The sequence below is a fragment of the Oncorhynchus kisutch genome, linkage group LG1, assembly GCF_002021735.2.
Source record: "Oncorhynchus kisutch isolate 150728-3 linkage group LG1, Okis_V2, whole genome shotgun sequence".
Lineage (NCBI taxonomy): Eukaryota > Metazoa > Chordata > Actinopteri > Salmoniformes > Salmonidae > Oncorhynchus > Oncorhynchus kisutch.
Window position 1 is genome coordinate 53,014,952 of NC_034174.2, and position 19,137 is coordinate 53,034,088.

The window sequence follows — 19,137 nt, forward strand, 5'->3', positions numbered from 1 at the left end:
GTGCTTCAAAGTAGTATGTGCATCTAAGATAACTCAATCATTTTGTAATTAAATTAGAAGTCTTTGCAGGGGAAGTTTTAGTCGCGCAATTTTACATCTAGCTACGGTATTTATTAAGTAAAAAATGTGCAACGTGATCTCTTATGTAAACTAAGTCCAATCCGCTCTGCTGCTGGGCAGGTCAGACTCACAGTCTGTGTGTTCTGCGGCAGCATTGGATAGAGTGCAATCACCGCAGCTGTGTATCCCGTGTTACTGGGCAAGTCAGCAATGTCGAAAACCAAAATGCTCAAGTAAGTTATGAACCTTTGGATGAGATTGACTTTATCACCAAAGTTATTAAATTTACACTGCAGTCAATTTTGACACTAGAATGTTTGACTAATATCGATGCCACATAGGCCGTTTTCTATCAGAGAAGTTGTTTGTTGCCTTCAGTTGTGCTTTAAATACTTTCTATGGGAGGGAAAAAAGACCATGCATCGGTATGCTGAAAATACATGCCCCTAAAGAAAGAGGGATATGACTCCCGGCAAGGCCGGTCCTTGCCATTCTGACGCCCTAGGCAAGACCAAAAAATGCCATCCCTGCAAAACTAGGATAGTCCCAGTAAGCAAAATTAAGTCTAAAACACGTATTTTCCAGGCGTTGAAGTTACATGCTGACCTGACCAGACCGGCATCGCAAAATAAATGTAGAAATCCATGTTATTCAATTATTGCACCCACACTGCTCGCAGGCGCCAACGAGTGTCTGCGATGCCAAGGGCTAAAATATAACTCCTTTCTATTTCTGACACAGATCGCACTGAAAGTCCTGCCTCTCCCAACTCCTCATTGGTTTTATAGAAGCAGGTACCTACGTGCCATCTCCTCATTGGTTATACCCACGTGGGTGATTGAAAGACAAACTGATTTGCCGGTCTTTGTGGTAATACTATGAAAGTTTAGATGCAATCACCATAAGTTCAAAGATGAAAAAGTTTGGAAGGAGGAGAGATGAATAGAAACGATTAGTTTGGCCAATTTATGTGTGGATTAATTGTCGGAGTAGAGGACCTTGTGCATTTCAGGTAAAATAACAACTCAATGTTTATATCCCAGGACAAATTAGCTAGCAACAGCAAGCTAGCTAAATAGGACAAATTAGCTAGTAAGTGCAAGCTAACTAGCTAAATTGCCATACATGTTTAATGCTATTCGACCTGTCCCCAAATTAATGTCATTGGTTCAGAGTTTGTTTTGACATTTTAACCTGGGTGTCGTGATCGCGTTTGGTGTAGGGGGACAAAATAAATGTATGCGCACGTGTTCAGTCGGTTTGGGTTCCGTGTTCCGTTCTGAAGGTGAAAATATGCATTTTCCAGGACTATGAAAATGCATTTTCCCAGACATTGAAATAAAAACGTATTATCTGGATGTTGAAATCAGGTTTATTTTCAGTTCTGAATGAAGGTTGAAACTATGCACATTTTGGGTTCTGATTGAAAGTTGAAAAGACGTCATTTATAGACATCGATGTTTGGGCCTAATCAAAGACCGGACAAAAAAAAAAATTGATGGCCGGGGACGATGAAATCAAGGCCGGTCCAAATCTGAACCAAACATAGACGTCTATGAGTGATTCTGATTTTGTCCGGACCAAAAACCAATGTCCGTGGAAATCAAGGCTGGTCTGGACTGCACTAAAAAAAAAGACGCCCAAAAGGCATCAGCCCGTTCTTACTGAGGTGTAGCCTACAGTGATTAAGGTAACTGGCAATGTCAGATTGCTGATTCAATGAATGATGGTGCTGAGTTTGCCTTTTAGACCAACATTTCATTTTAAGCTGCTCCAGAGCTTTTTACTGTCATTCTTCATATAATTTCTTTGTTTCATAGTGTAGTTTCTTCTTTTTATTCAGTTTAGTCACATGATTTTCTCAATTTGCAGTACTTTTGCCAATCGGTTGTGCAGACGGACTTAATTGCCATTCGTTTTACATCAAACTGACATCAGTCAGTTTACATCCGTCGTTTTACATCATTACATCAGTCTAAAATAGTTGATGCATTCAAATATGACTGCACTGTAACTATAGATGCACGTTAGCACATATGCTAATGCTAAAAATGCTTTAAATATCTTATTTTCATCAACCATAAATCAGATTGACTCCAGATGTTATATAGAATTAGTTTCTAATGAATTTAAAAAAAGTTACAGGAAACACTGTACAACTGGTGACCGTGTACAACTGGTGACCAAAAGTTGGAGGAAACACTGTACAACTGGTGACCGTGTCAGCGTGCACGATATGACAAGAACATCCTGGCCGGTCAAACCCTCCCCTAATCCAGAAAACACTGGGCCAATTGGGAGCTGCCTCATGGGTCTCCCAGTCACGTCCGGCTGCGGCACAGCCCTGGGATTGAACCCTGGTGTGTAGTGACGCCTCAAGCACGGCGATGCAGTGCCTTAGACCACTGTGCCACTCAGGAGGTCAGTAAAGCTTTTACTGATTGCACCTAAAGGAAGATTGTCATGTAGGAACTGATTAGTTGTTTTGTTATCCAGCTGATCTTGTGTCCTCTGTCAACCTGTGAACCCCGTTCATTGCTGCTTGCAGCTATATTTGTATTTATTATTACATTTAATTGAACAGGGGCAACATACAACAAAATACAAGTCTCAGTACACTTCAGAAAAGATGCGTTGAACCAGATTTTTCGGGGGGAAATTAAAGCCTTGATAAACAAAACAGTTTTTTTGGGGAAAAAAATAAAATTTAGGCTAAGCATAAAAACATTAAAATCAGTTATGTTTTGCCTAATTCACCCCCCCCCCCCCAAATGTTTTCAATCATAAAAACAGCTAAATGTGATGTTCTATGCTCACAACAATACTTAAACCACATCAAATCCAATGTTATGTCACATGCTCCAAATACAACAGTGAAATGCTTACTTAACCAACAATGCAGTTAAGAAAAATACAAAAAATAAATAAAATAAAACATAATTAAAGAGCAGCAGTAAAATAACAATAGCTAGGCTATATACAGGGGGTACCAGTACAGAGTCAGTGTGCAGGGGCACCTGTTAGTCAAGGTAATTGAAGTAATATGTACATGTAGGTAGAGGGGTAGAAGCTGTTTAGAAGCCACTTGGACCTAGACGTGGCGCTCCGGTACCGCTTGCCATGTGGTAGCAGAGAGAACAGTCTATGACTAGGGTGGCTGGAGTCGTTGACCATTTTTAGGGCCTTCCTCTGACAATGCCTGGTATAGAGGTCCTGGATGGCAGGAAGCTTGGCCCCAGTGATGTACTGGTCCGTTCGCACTACCCTCTGTTGTGCCTTGCAGTAGGAGGCCGCCGAGCATTTGCCATACCAGGCAGTCATGCAACCTGTCAGGATGCTCTCGATGGTGCAGCTGTAGAACCTTGAGGATCTGAGGACCCATGTCAAATCTTTTTAGTCTCCTGAGGGGGAATAGGTTTAGTCATGCCCTCTTCACAACTGGCTTGGTGTGCTTGGAACATGACCTCCTCCCTATCCGCTGTCTCATCGTTGTTGGTGATCAGGCCTACCACTATTGTGTCATCAGCAAACTTAATGATTGGGTTGGAGTCGTGCCTGGCCGTGCAGTCATGAGTGAACAGGGAGTACAGGAGGGGACTGAGCACTCACCCCTCAGTGGCCCATGTGTTGAGGATCAGCGTGGCGGATGTGTTGTTACCTACCCTTACCACCTGGGGGGCGGCCCATCAGGAAGTCCAGGATCTAGTTGCAGAGGGAGGTGTTTAGTCCAAGGGTCCTTAGCTTAGTGATGAGCTATGAGGGCACTATGGTGTTGAACGCTGAGCTGTAGTCAATGAATAGCATTCTCACATAGGTGTTCCTTTTGTCCAGGTGTGAAAGGGCAGTGTGGAGTGCAATAGAGATTGCATCATCTGTGGATCTGTTAGGGTAGTATGCACATTGGAGTGGGTCTATGGTTTCTGGGATAATGGTGTTGATGTGAGCCATGACCAGCCTCTCAAAGCACTTCATGACTACAAACGTGAGTGCTATGGGTCGGTAGTACTTTAGGCAGGTTATCTTAGTGTTCTTGGGCACAGGGACTATGGTGGTCTGCTTGAAACATGTTGGTATTACAGACTCAGACAGGGAGAGGTTAAAAATGTCAGTGAACTTGCCAGTTGGTCATGGCATGCTCGGAGTACACGTCCTGGTAATCCGTCTGGCCCTGTGGTCTTGTGAATGTTGACCTGTAAAGTTCTTACTCACACCGGCTGATCACACAGTTGTCCGGAACAGCTGATGTTCTCATGCATGTTTTAGTGTTACTTGCCTCTAATTTGGCTCGTCTGGTAGGCTTGTGTCACTGGGCAGCTTTTGGCTGTGCTTCCCTTTGTAGTCTGTAATAGTCTGCAAGCCCTGCCACATCCAATGAGCATCGGAGCCGGTGTAGTACGATTCGATCTTAGTCTTGTTTTGAGGCTTTACCTGTTTGATGGTTCCTCGGGAGGCCATAGCGGGATTTCTAATAAGCTTCCGGCTCTTTGAAAGTGGAGGCTCTACCCTTTTAGCTAAGTGCGGATGTTGCCTGTAATTCATGGCTTCTGGTATGTACGTACAGTCACTGTGGGGACGACGTCATCGGTGCACTTATTGATGAAGCCAGTGACTGTTTACGGTAATGGTAAGATAATGACTAAATTATTTATAAATTCAAATTAATGATAAGGCAATAACTAACAGTATTCCACCCTGTCGCTGTATAATGGAGTGAAATTTGTTTGAATCATAAGACTAGAATTCATAAATGTATGTGCATAGCAAAAGAGGTACTGTTAACAGACAAGGAACTGTGGCAGACAACTTGTGACCACTGTGAAACTGATAACAGGGAAGGAGGTCTCCCCACCCAGGGAGGGGAGAAACCGTTAGGCTTGCAGTAGATTATGAAACATATTGAAGCAATGCATTTGTTGGAAAATTCTTGTAAGCAGCATTGACAGTGTTAGAGGAAGAGGGGCATTTACAACCCCTGGGAATTATTCAAAGCTTAAGTGATAGTTGAGTTCAAAACATTGGGATAAAAATTCTCATGACAATAGTGCCAACTGTAAAGTTTGGAGGAGGAATAATGGTTTGGGCTGACGTTCATGGTTTGGTTTAGGCCCCTTAGTTCCAGCTAAGGGAAATCTTAGCATACAATGACATTCTAGATGGTTCTGTGCTTCCAACTTTGTGGCAACAGTTTGGGGAAGGCCCTTTCATGTTTCAGCATGACAATGCCCCAGTCCACAAAGAAAGTCCATACAGAAATGGTTTGTTGAGATCGGTGTGGAAGAACTTGACTGTCCTGCACAGAGCCCTGACCTCAACTCCATCAAACACCTTTGGGATGAATTGGAATGCCCAACATCAGTGCCAGACCTCACAAATGCTCTTGTGACTGAATGGAAGCAAGTCTCCACAGCAATGCTCCATTATCTAGTGGAAAGCCTTCCCAGAAGAGTGGAGGTTGTTATAGCAGTATAGCAGTAAAGTGGGGACCAACTCCATATTAAATGGCAATTATTTTGGAATGAGATGTTCGATGAGCAGGTGTCCACATACTTTTGGTCATGTAGTGTAGCTTAGAAACCAGTTAGCCGTCTAGGTCTAGTTGTTTTGTATTGCTTTGCATTGGTTGTTATTGCATTGGTTCTTATGTTATGTTGCCTTGACTCTTATCTGTTTAATAAGCTCTCTAGGTAGATAGCCAAGGAAGGCACTGAGCCCCAAGCTGTCCCCACAAACCCAAGTGCTTGAAATGCCCTCCTCTACCTCATACTATTCCTCAACAACGTCATAATTGACAGGTTAGTTCAGACAGAAACATGCTATTAAGACGTTTAATGTAATGGTTTATTTTTTTTAGCAACCATCTCTAAACTCGTGGAGATCGTTTAAAAATATGCATATTTTGTCTTTCTTCAAATGCATGTGTGACCTGTGATGGAATGGCATCAGACGTGAGTTGGTGTCTTCCAAAGGTGGAGAAGAAGTGACCTGGCAGAAGATGGTGAAACTTTCTAATGGTAAGACAGCCTGAAAAATATACCAGGCCTCGTTTTAAAGGAAGCTGACATATGTCCTGATCCAATATGTTTTCCACCTGATCACATTGATAATTTGAAATGTTGTTTCCCCCCATTGTATCATTTGGCGATGTGGCCCTGAAGGTGGTGCCTGCCACCCTGTCTCCATTGTTATACAGAATAGATGGAAGGGGAATGATATCCCCGTAACAATACAACCTGTGCGTGCACGCTAAATAATAACACATGAGACCATTACTATAATGCAATCAACCTGTCCTATCAGTGCAGCACAGAAATGCCCTTATCCAGCTTGTGTGACAAAGGCATTTCCTATCAGACCTGTTAACTTTCTTTGTTGTTACTTTTAAGGTTGGAACCAACATGCAGTACCTCCAGCAGGCAGAGAGGCATGAACCGTTTTTTCGCCAGCTCAGGGACAAGCTACACTATTCACAACCCTGTGTAATGTTCAATGTAATTGCATTGCTGGACTTTTGGGGTATTAATGGAAGGGGTTTAAAATGTAAAAATAAAAGGAAATGTATGGTTTAAACTTCTCTTGAATGTTTATTTGTTTTAGCTGATAGTGATTTCTTAAGTTAGCCTCATTAAGATGTGTGTGTGTTATGAATGACCAAAAGGTGTCCGACTTTAAAGTACAGTAAGTACACTGTCACGCGATAGTCTTTATGGATGTGTTATGAATGACCGAAGGTGTCGCACTTCAAACAAAGTATTACAGGACACTACATGAAGTGTTAATACATTGTTTATAAATGTTCTGCTGATTTATGAAGGTTCCCAAGATCCACAGGTTAACTGTAGAGTGTGAGAGGTATTTAATTGGGTTGATGGACCTGCAAAGCTTGCATGTGTGTGTGTGTGTGTGTGTGTGTGTGTCAGAGCCAAAAGTTTGGGGTCACATCGAAATTTCCTTTTTGACTGGCTCTAACCAGACTAGAAAGAGTGGGAGGCCCCGGTGCACAACTGAGCAAGAGGACAATTACATTAGTGTCTAGTTTGAGAAACAGACACCTTACAAGTCCTCAACTGGCAGCTCCATTAAAGAGTACCCCCAAAACACCAGTCTCAATGTTAACAGTGAAGAGGCGACAGTAATGGGGAGTCACTACCATCATGGGACCTTTATTCATTGTTTTATTCAGTGTTGTTACAGCATTCAACCCACATAATGTCCCCCAAAAATATGAAACCGAAAAATAAAATGAAAAAGCTGAAAAACTGAACCAGCCTCAAAAAGCACCTATCGCTCAGCACTAGTTTCCAGACTTGAAACATTGAAAACCTGTGGTTTAAATTGAGGAGGTCAGTCCATAAGTGCAGGTTGAAGGATATCTAAGAACTAGGGATGCACCCATATATATTCAATATTTGTCTTGACAAAAAACAATATGCCGATATTTCAATTTTTTTGCTGCCTTTTTAAGCATTCTAGTACAGTTAAATAGTTAACACACACACACACAAACATGAATGCAGCGGTCTAAGGCATTTCATCTCAGTGCAAGAGGCGTCACTTCAGTCCCTGAGGGCGGAGCAAAATTGGCCCTGCGTCGTCCGGGTTTGGCCGTCATTGTAAATAAGAATTTATTCTTAACTGACTTGCCTTGTTCAGGTTACACACACACGTTATTTTATGTATGTCCCCATAACCAGTAAAACATAATCAAAACCTATTTCTTTCACTGTGCTGTTTCGTTCATTTGTTCAGTCGTTTCATTCTCAACCAGGATTTCATCATACATGTCAAGCAGTGAAGTTTCAGCTCTGTCTGTCCGTGGCCTCTCTTCCTCGGTGCGCACTGTCACTGTGTCCGTTTCCATCTTGTCCAGCTGTGTACAGTATGTACCATTTCACGTAAACCCTGTTTCTTGTCTGCATCGAAGTAGAGGTCCTAGTACCAAGCATCGAGCATGGTGGCGACACAGTAAAGAGGCTCAGAGAGAATGCCACTGAGTACTTTTGTAAGTTTTAACCCCATGGAATGTGTCAACAGTTTTGTCAAGCAGGCATTTCAATGCCACAACAGAAGGTATCACGTCTGCTGCAGACGCAGTTGATTAGCTTATTTCTCGAGTCAGTTGTTCGAATGGCGCTTAGAGTGTGTTCATGTTTCCAAGTTTCAAACATGTTCTCAAACGCCATTGAGATGGCAGCAGCGGTATGAGAACCAGAGCATTCTTGAGCGTGCAATATGGCTTTCCTCAGTACGAAATCCTCGTCGACCCCGACTCAGCATGCTCAAGGGGCTGACATCGCTGGTCCAAATGTCAGTCGTGAAGCTAATAGCAGTGATGCCCAAAACAAGTAGCTCATAGATGTACGTTTCAACAATACTGTGTAACTCTGGTATGGCACCATCTGAAAAATCGTGTGTACCAGGGCTCGACCAGTTGGCGAAAGCCAACATCATCCACGACAGAGGACAGTTGATTGTCAAGGGCAATGAATCCCATTATCTTGGCGTTAATGGATTTCGCCTTTGAGTTGTCTCGCTGAAATTTTCTTACTCTTTCAAATGATGGCTCAACTTGAACTTGTTTGCTTAGTATTTTTCTGCTTCTGTTCTGTGTAGCGCTGTATTTCGTGGCATCATTATGTCTTCTACTTACGTTATATAGATATGCACGTCAGCTTTGACATCGATTTTGCACATCGGTGTGAAACTAGACATCGGGCCGATGCCAATGTTAGCATTTTTAGCTAATATCGTATGTTTCTGATATGCTCAACGATATATTGTGTATCCCTAAGAACACAGCTCCTACCACTCCCTCTTTGTCAAGTTTCAATTGAACATTCCCCAAAGAATAACAGTTTGCTAAATCATTAGAATGATTAGCTCTGAAACCAAATTGCATAGGGTGCAATGAGAAATCACTAGTGTTCAAATGATCCGTCAATTGCTCAGCAACTACCTTCTCTGCAGCCTTAGAAATGATTGGCAGAATACTTCGAATACTTATAGGTCTATAATTATTGATCATAAAAAAACTCCATTTATATCAGGGTAACAACATCTGACTTCGATTCCTTTGGGAATATACCTTGGTTTATGGATAAATTAATCAAATGTGTTATTGGGGAGGTTAAAATATCTTTGTTTTGAAGAACACGATCAAAACCACAGACACATTTGGCTTTAGTGGTTTTCAAGCTGCTTAAGATTTTGTTGAGTGAGTCTCGCATTGGGTGATACATACCGTGCTCACTGTAAACTTTCACCCCCAGATCTTATACAGACTGAATAAAGAAATAGTTAAAAGTAGTGGCTATAGAGTAGCTATCCTCGATCAATCTTACATCAATTTTCAGTTTTATATCTTTTTCCAAATTTGTTTACAATCACCTTTCACCTAATTTGTGACGTTAATGAAAAATGGCTTTCGATTTTCTTGGGAGATCGCCTTGTTTCTCAGCCCTCTGAAAATCATTCTCTCAATGTCTAGTCCAGTTTTATTTATACCTGGGATATTGTTTTTCAACAGGAACAATTTTTTTTAAATGCTGTTGTGTCTTTAATTGAGATAGAGCCCAGAAGTTTTTTTCCTGATCCTGTGACCTGACCAGGAAACACTCCTGGCCCTAGCTATGAATGGATAAGCAGTAATTGTTCACCATTCAGTTTTCGATGGAGAACAATTTACTTACACTAGAGGTCTTCACGGGTCCACCAAACCCCAAAATCTGACCCGGGACCCAATTCTGACCTTTGTCTCAGATCTGGGTCAGGTCTGATATATTGCCACGGATCTCAGGTATGTGCAATTAAAATGTATTTACTGACTGGACCTGATTGGACCCGTCCTCTGTTCATTTAATGTGCACCTGCTGAGAGAGGAGGCGGGAGAAGGGCAAACTGACAGCCGCAACCAATCACAGAAACATAATCCATAGATGGCAGTTACCAAGTCAGGACTGGCAGCCATTGCTAGCATACGAAGGAGTTTCACAGTCAAATTGGTTCCAAAAACCCTTCTATGGATTATATGTATAAGGCAACAATGCAACAAGCTGTTTTATATTTGGCGCGTGTGCTACCCAAGTCGCGGCCTTCCTGACTGTAGGTCTATGTGCTAGTGATAAAACTGAACCCACAGCAAAAGAATTAAAGCTATTGAACTTTTGTTTTTTTATATTAATGTCATACAGTGAATGACTACGCTTTTAGGCCTATGCATGCAATGCCTTGATGCATTTAGCACTCAAATCTGTCATCTGAACGGTGAGGTTGACAAGTATTGTTTTAGGAAAGTAAAAACGATTCAAATAGGCTATAACGTTTTGCATATGCTACACATCGAAACACAAGGAATTGTTTTTTTGTACTTTGTTATAGGCTGTTAAGGACACGTAATGTGTGCTGAAAACACATTTGGCCAATATCCCTTGTTTATTGATGGCACTGACTGCACCCGGTCGGAGGTTTCTTTCTCTCTCTCTACCCTCGGATCTGAAAGAGTCTCTCGGATCCGAACGGGCACGGGTCTGTTTTCCACAGGCTTTTTCAGAAATGGGTCTGACTGTCCTTGGGTCCATTCGGAACAGGCCTGTGTTTTACTTTAATGCATATTAGTTCTGTGTGGGAATGCCACGGAAGCCACGATTGAATTAACCATAATAACAACATGGTACCTAAATGGTACCGTGTGAAGATGATCCTTTAGAAATGGAACAAGATAACTGTAAAAACAACACATTCACACATACACAACACAAACGGTTGTTGACTCACCGTTTTTGTCAGCGCGGCAGAAAATCTGAAAGAAAAGGGAAAACATTTAGCTATTGATTTTAACAAAGCGTCAAAATAGGGTTTCTTGCAAGGCTATTTCAAATTGAGGTAATTCATCATAAAAAGACAGTTCCCAGAGACTGTGATATCCGTTTGTGTTAATGGAGCATTTGAGGGTAGGCTATTAATTGAAATATATATTGTGACAAGGAAACAAGCATGCAGAGAAATGCGTACATCCACTTATCCACACATTTATTCAGAGTCATAGGATCCCTTGTAAAACAAATCAAATCTAACTCAATCCAAAGAGCATAAACCATCACTTACATGTGACAAGCAATTGCTCAATCTGATGTCTCCATCACTTGGGATAAGTGAAGAGTAATGAACTTTGACATCAGGATCCATCCCTAGCTCAACCTACGGCGGATTAATAAGCTGCCTCCGACTATCATCTTGCAGAAGTCAACAACCTCAGGGTCTTCAACTAGCCTATGACCCCTACTGTCAATGTTTATTTGCTCATAGCCCCAGACCAGTCAGTTGTGACAAATAGTGTGACCACATATCTAACACAATTGTTTTTCTATTTTGGATGCATTTGTCTGTGCTAGACAAGCTGATAAGTGCAAAGTTATGCCATTGTGTTTACTGTAAATTATAGAAATACAGTTGAAGTCAAAAGTTTACAAACTTAGGATGAAGTCATTAAAACTCATTTTTCAACCACTCCACAAATTTCTTGTTAACAAACTATAGTTTTGGCAAGTCGGTCTGGACATTTACTTTGTGCATGACAAGTAATTTTTCCAACAATTGTTCACAGACAGATTATTTCACATGATCATAATTCCAGTGGATCAGAAGTTTATATACACTAAATTGACCGCGCCTTCAAACAGCTTGGAAAATTCCAGGAAATGATGTCATGGCTTTAGAAGCTTCTGATAGGCTAATTGACATAATTTGAGTAAATTGGAGGTGTACCTATGGATGTATTTCAAGGCCTACCTTCAAACCCAGTGCCTCTTTGCTTGACATCATGGGAAAATCAAAAGAAATCAGCCAAGACCTAAAAAAAAAAAATTGTAGACCTCCACAAGTCTGGTTCATCCTTGGGAGCAATTTCCAAACGCCTGAAGGTACCACGTTCATCTGTACAAACAATAGTACGCAAGTATAAACACCATGGGACCATGCAGCCGTCATACCGGTCAGGAAGGAGACACGTTCTGTCTCCTAGAGATGAACGTACATTGGTGCGAATCAGTGCAAATCAATCCCAGAACAATAGCAAAGGACCAAGGGAAGATGCTGGAGGAAACAGGTAAAAAAGTATCTATATCCACGGTAAAACGTGTCCCATATCGACACAACCTGAAAGGCTGCTCAGCAAGGAAGAAGCCACTGCTCCAAAAACCGCCATAAAAAAGCCAGACTATGGTTTGCAACTGCACATGGGGACAAAGATTATACTTTTTGGAGAAATGTCCTCTGGTCTGATGAAACAAAAATAGAACTGTTTGGCCATCATGACCATCGTTATGTTTGGAGAAAAAAGGGGGATGCTTGCAAGCTGAATAACACCATCCCAACGGTGAAGCACGGGGGTGGCAGCATCATGTTGTGGGGGTGCTTTGCTGCAGGAGGGATTTGTGCACTTCACAAAATATCATCATGAGGATGGAAAATTATGTGGATATATGGAAGCAACATCTCAAGACATCAGTCAGGAAGTTACAGCTTGGTCGCAAATGGGTCTCCCAAATGGACAATGACCGCAAGCATACTTCCAACGTTGTGGCAAAATGGCTTTAAGGGCAACAAAGTCAAGGTATTGGAGTGGCCATCACAAAGCCCTGACCTCAATCCTATAGAAAATGTGTGGGCAGAACTGAAAAAGCATGTGCGAGCAAGGAGGCCTACACACCTGACTCAGTTACACAGGCTCTGTCAGGAGGAATGGGCCAAAATTCACCCAACTTATTGTGGGAAGCTTGTGGAAGGCTACCTGAAACTTTTGAACCAAGTTCAACAATTAAAAGGCAATGCTACCAATTACTAATTGAGTGTATGTCAACTTCTGACCCACTGGGAATGTGATGAAAGAAATACAAGCTGAAATAAATCCTTCTCTACAATTATTATGACATTTCACATTCTTAAAATAGAGTGGGGATCCTAACTGACCTAAGACAGGAAGTTCTTACTATGATTAAATGTCAGGAATTGTGAAAAACTGAGTATAAATGTAATTGGTAAGGTGTACGTAAACTTCAGAATTAAACTGTATATTCCCATGATTCATTTTGCTTGTTTTAATGACAGATTTGAAAACATCTATTTTACACTTCAATGAACAACAAAAAAATTCACATGTAACGTGTCTCTGAATGTAACATCTTAGCTTTCCTGTCTTCCTTGGAAATTAAATAAAATGTAAGGGGTATAGGAGGAAGGTATATAGTGGGTGCAACTAAGCTTGGAATGTGTTGAGTGCAGGGAAGCGATTACATGTGACAGGCATTGATAAGGGGAGACGGGTGGAGATCTTAGAAACTAACAATGTCACTGAGGGAGAGAGGGTAATGTATAATGTTTACATTATGTCAGGATATGTTATTGTTAGCCATCAGGGATCCTTTGGGAGGAGAAGAGACACAGTCTGGTATCAATAACCATGACAGCCCTGAGTTGAGAAGGAGTGAGCACTTTGGGGTAGAGGTCAGGTCAGATGAAGTGAGGAAGAATAGATATCACTAAGGTTCTGTCCAGTCACAGGGATGCATTGGCTGTTCGGTTGTGGAGGAGGAGACTCAGCCTAGGAGAAAGGGTTAAATATCAGTGCTTGTGTTGAATGTTTTTGTTTTGTCTGTATTACAGCTGTAACGACCCTTTGGGAAGAATTAAACTTGGTTAAAGCTTCTCTAGTGTCCGTGAGTTATTTACTCTGAAAAATTAGAACCTAACAAAGGCTAACTGCAAAGTCCACTATTGTGGCTAATCCTTATTGTGGCTAGCTTCACATAGAAGGGTCCGACCACCATTAATCAAATAAGAACTGTCTTATAAATTAGGGTTATTTTAGATGATGACACATAACTATATCACCTAGCTGTATAGTTAGCTAGCTAACTATATAGCTAGTCAAACAGATTGTCATTTTGCTATGTTTTTGGGGAAGAACATTGTTTGCATTCATGAGCTAGCTAGCTTTTTTTTAAATGACCAGCACTGTAGGTGCACAAGACAACTTCACTAGCATCATAGCATACGTATCGATGAATCGTTGTGACGTATGAAATACGAGTGGTAGTGTAATCAATGTGTAATAACTACTTTAAAAAACGTATAAATTGCGTTACATTTTTTGTGTGACGTGCAGTCATATTCAGGTCCTGATTGGTCAACAAACTTATTTGACACGTCAAATAGTGCTATTTGAAACGTCAGTGTTATTTGACACGTCGAATAGTTTTAAATTGTGTATTTTTTGACAGGCAAAGACCCAAACGGCGTTCCATAGAAATCCTGGTTGAGAATGAAACGACTGAACGACTGAACAACGAAACAGCACAGCAAGTGAAAGAAATAGGTTTTAATGATGTTTTACTGGTAATGGGGACATAAGTAAAGCCAACAAAATAACTTTTTGGTCAGTGTGGTGTGTTTGTGTGTGTGTAACCTTTATTTAACTAGGCAAGTCAGTTAAGAATGAATTCTTATCTACAATGACGGCCTACCCTGACCAAACCCAGACGACGCTGGGCCAATTGTGCGCCGCCTTATGGGACTCCCAATCACGGCCGGATGTGATACAGCCTGGATTCAAACTAGGGACTGTAGTGATGCCTCTTGCACAGAGATGCAGTGCCTTAGACCGCTGTGTCCATGTGTGTGTGTTAACTATTTAACTGTACTAGAATGCGTAAAAAGGCCGCTAAAATATCGGTTATCGGTATGGTTTTATTTTTTTTACAAGGAAAATATCAGATATCGGTATCAGCCAAAAATGTAATATCGGTGCATCACTGACCCTAACCCAAAAACCTAACCTTAACTCTAGCTCCTAACCCTAACAAAATGTCCCCAGTTGGTCAAAATGTTGTTTGTTTACTATTCTTGTTAAACACACCCACACACACACACACACAACACACACAGCGGTTGAGTTCAATTCATGGTTGTCAAATATCATATCAGGAGTCAATGAGTGCAGCAAGGTGTGGTGGAGATATGGGCACTTAACCTCAATTGAATGTTTGTGTTGGTTACAGTAGGTCGATAATGGTGTCTTTAGCCACAATATGGCAAGATGTATTTATCATGAATTTTTAAAACAAGATGCTTACAAAACAAGTAACTTAATCTCCATGATGATTGATTATAAATACATAGAGGTTCACTGGTTTTTAACACCATTAGCCTATAGTTCAACTATGCATAATCGTTTTTCTGCATGCTTTCAAGGGTGGGTATAATTTGTGTTACGTTCCAACAGTAATCTGTTCCAAAAACTTCGTAAATAACAAGGTTGTAACAAACAAAAACAAACAACGCATACAAAGTTGTATAGCGGGGGAATAAGATACCAGGTAGAGAGGGAGCGGGCAAATTGAGTTTTTCACTCACCACGTTTATTCTGAAAAATGTTTGTCCTCACTCTGGTAGCCTATGTACAAACATTAAGATTAAGCTACGTGGTGAGTTGATGCCTATTCGGCAACTAGTTAGCTAGGTGAATTGATCATGCTACGCTGTATGCGTTGTTTGTTGGCATCCTTGTTATTTACGTTTAAGTTTAAGTTATTGGAACAGATTCCTGTTGGAACGTTCCACAAATTATACCCACCCCCAAAATGAACATACATCAACCATAGGCAAATAAAGAATTTCAAAAGCGTGATTGTTTCTGACAGCAGTATGCAGAGCTTTCAGAGAGAATATGTGACTACTTACATCTTTGAAAATTGGAAGTCCATTAACAGGGCTATGCAGTGGCTGCGGTTGTTCCTGCTGAGAGCGAATATGCTTATTTTTCGCCGACTGAAGGCACATAGTGATCATCTTTGTGCACGCCAACATCTTGATGTGGAAGATGTATAGCCGAATTGTAGACAGACACCTGCTCGTTGGAAAGTGTAGCCTTTTGACAATGGGTTCAAAAGTGTCGACCTGCCCTGTTAAACCGAAGCAACAGTGATGTTGATCTGCAACCGTACTCCAGTAGTGATGTTGCTCTTCAACTTTCTGCGGTAGGTAACCCCACCTTCTGGAGCGCTGATTGGTCAAAATCTTTGTTGCGCATCCCTGCTAGGCAAGAGGAGGAAAAGATACTACGTGGCGCAATAATAACATTATTTTACAATATAAATGGGCTAGAATAGGTGAATTTCAAACATTAGAAGCGAATAAATTGATAGAGCTACAATAAGGATATGAAGGAAATACAAATTGGCCTCCCGCTACCTGTAGGTTAAAGGTAGACTCAGCGAAATGAGCAGATAATGGTCCTGTTTGAGAGAATCAAAACTGTGATGTATCATGGGTAAGTTGATGTGACTGATCTACAAATAATAATGAGTAGTTATTTATGATGCAAGCTTTTTTACTGGGTAAAGTTCATGATGCCATTGATCTTAACAAGGGCCCCAGGACCAGTGGAAACAAAATAGCCCCATAACATCAGAGATCCACCACCATATTTTTCTGCTCATGCATTCTCATTTCAACGCCAAACCCACTACTGGTGTGTGTGGCCAAAGAGCTCTATTTTCATGTTATACAGCAAAGGTAAGTGCCTGGATTTTGCTAAACGGCATTGGCACTTGGATTGGAACCGTTGCTTTGGTCAGATGACATGAAAATAGAGCTCTTTGGCCACGTACACCCCAGTGGTGGGTTTAGCATCTACATTTTACCTACTGTAAAATATGGTGGTGGGTCTTTGATGTTATGGGACTATTTTGCTACCACTGGTCCTGGGACCCATGTTAAGGTCAACCTCATCATAAACTTTTAGCCAAAAACCCGGTTGCCTCTGCCAGGAGGCTGACACTTGGCTGCAAGTGAATCATCTAGCAAGACAGTAACCCCAAGCACACATCAAAATCCACACAGAAATGGTTAATTGGCCACAAAATCAACATTTTGCAACTCAGTCTCCAGACATAAAACCCATTGAAACCATGTGGTTTGAATTGAAGAGGGCAGTCCATGAGTACATACGAAGGTAATCAAGGATCTGGAAGGTGTCTGTACAGAGGAATGGTCTAAGATTCCTCCCAAACATTTTTTAAAAGGCTCAGTGGTGTTATCCTCACAAGGGTGAGTGTGTTAGTAATTTTGTATTACTTGTTTAACAAAATCTTTCTCTGAGTAATTGTATTAGTATAAAATAATATAAGTTCCAATTTTTTGGGAGCATACAATATAGCTCACTATTTTAATTGTATATTTTATACAGTCATTTATCAAGGGTGTTAATAATTTCTGACCCCACTATAGATGTCTCAGAGGTTTGTTGGGTCAAACATTGCCATCTGCTGATGATAGGCTAGCCCAGAGAAAAACTGTAATGGCTGTCTGTGGAAGAAGGTGAAGACCAATGCTCAGCGTGCTACGTGTTCATCTTTTAAATAAAGTAAACTGAACACTGAATAACAAAACAACAAAGAAACAACCAGTTCTGTCTGGTGTAGACACACAAAGACTGAAAACAACCACCTACAAAACACAATCGAAAACAGGCTACCTAAATATGATTCTCAATCAGGGACAACGATTGACAGCTGCCTCTGATTGAGAACCATACCAGGCCAAACACAGAAATAGAAAATCATAGAAAAACTAACATAGACAACCCACCCAACTCACGCCTTGTCCATACTAAAACAAAGACATAACTAAAGAACTAAGGTCAGAACCTGACACTGATACACAAAACGCTGGATCACATTTTTCAATTTAAATTATTATACAAATTCTTGCAACCAAATAGAATGTTATATATTTGGGGGATACAACCATCCCTGCTCTGCAGATTTTGCTGCAAAGAGAAATAATCATTTATTTTGGTACTGTCTATATGTAACCTGTTTTTGTTCGCAGGTCCAGGAATGGCTGAAGAATTGCAACATAGTCAATCGATCAATAATATTATAATACTTTTAGCAAAAATGTGTATCTTTAATTTACAATCTGTAGATACTATGAGAAGAGAAAGGTTCAGAACTTTTGTGAAACATCACAGCACAGTTGAAAAATATATGGCAAATAAAAATAAAAATGTATGGTGTTAAGAGATAGATGGGAGGGGTTGAGTGGAGCTGTTTGGGACTTAAAACAACAAGATGACCAATGTAAAAAAATATACTGTGTCCGTAAAATGTATATAGGTTCAGAACTTTTGTGAAACAGCACAGTTAAAAATATATGGCAAATAGAAATCCCACTGGATGGTCTTCAGAGATAGATGGGAGGGATTGAGGGTAGTTGAAGGGTGGGATTAAAAACAAACAAAAGATAACTATTGTAAAAATACATTGTGTCCGTAAAATGTATATAGCATGTATGAGCTGGAAGTAGAAGCTTAATTAAAGTGTTGTTGTCCATTAGTTTACTCCAATTAGGGGATGGGTGGTGGGGTTTGTGGAAAATAATTAGGAAAATATATTTATATGCTGTATATATTTACAAAAACATATATGGGGGATTGGAAATGATGTAGACAATTACATTGATGGAAGCTACAATCTATCTGCAATATTAAAGCTGATCTACCCCCCCCCCCCAATTTTTATTTATTTAAATAACAATACTTGCCTAACCTAATGCCTAATCCTAACCTTAAATTAAAACCAAAATACACATTTTTGAAGCCAATTTAGATTTTGTGGGTGTGAAATCTGACTTTGTGGCTGTGTTATCTAGTCGAAACAAAGCCTGTGCTCTGCTCAACTCCATTGGTGGAGTTCATCAGAAACTTCCTTCACCATGGAGTGAGTCAGCTAGTGGAAACCTAGCTCTCAAACACTTCCCAGTGTGGTTTTCAGAGATTAGCTTCGCCCACAGCTGTCTCCATGTGAACTACAATGTCCTGATGTCCTAGTCATGTCTGAAACCTTGCTTAGGAAGGCCACCTAAAATTCAGAAATTTCCATCCCCAACTACAACATTTTCCGACAAGTTAGAACTGCCAAAGGGGGCAAAGTTGCAATCTACTGTTCTGTCATACTATCCAGGTCTGTGCCCAAACAATTCGAGCTTCTACTTTTATAAATCCACCTTTCCAGAAATAAGTCT

At 40.7% G+C, this 19,137-nt stretch overlaps 1 protein-coding gene and 1 long non-coding RNA gene across 4 annotated transcripts in view; one reads left to right on the plus strand and one right to left on the minus strand.

Annotated features, from left to right (window-relative positions):
- LOC109897859 (N-terminal EF-hand calcium-binding protein 1-like) overlaps positions 1–16,115 on the minus strand; it is a 60,905-nt gene extending 44,790 nt beyond the window's left edge. The window contains exons 1-2 of one of the 3 annotated variants that reach the window (XM_020492603.2): positions 15,793–16,115; positions 10,831–10,855 (exon numbers count right to left, since the gene is read on the minus strand). In XM_020492603.2, coding sequence (XP_020348192.1) covers positions 10,831–10,855; positions 15,793–15,918 — 151 coding nt within the window. In that variant the 5' untranslated portion in view covers positions 15,919–16,115. The remainder of the gene's footprint in view (positions 1–10,830; positions 10,856–15,792) is intronic. The other 2 variants (XM_020492515.2, XM_031826985.1) reach the window with 2 other exon arrangements.
- LOC116374416 (uncharacterized) lies at positions 5,752–6,607 on the plus strand. The gene is made up of 3 exons (XR_004210340.1): positions 5,752–5,852; positions 6,004–6,071; positions 6,444–6,607. It is a non-coding gene; the product is annotated as an uncharacterized LOC116374416 (long non-coding RNA).
- Positions 16,116–19,137: the final 3,022 nt, after the last annotated feature.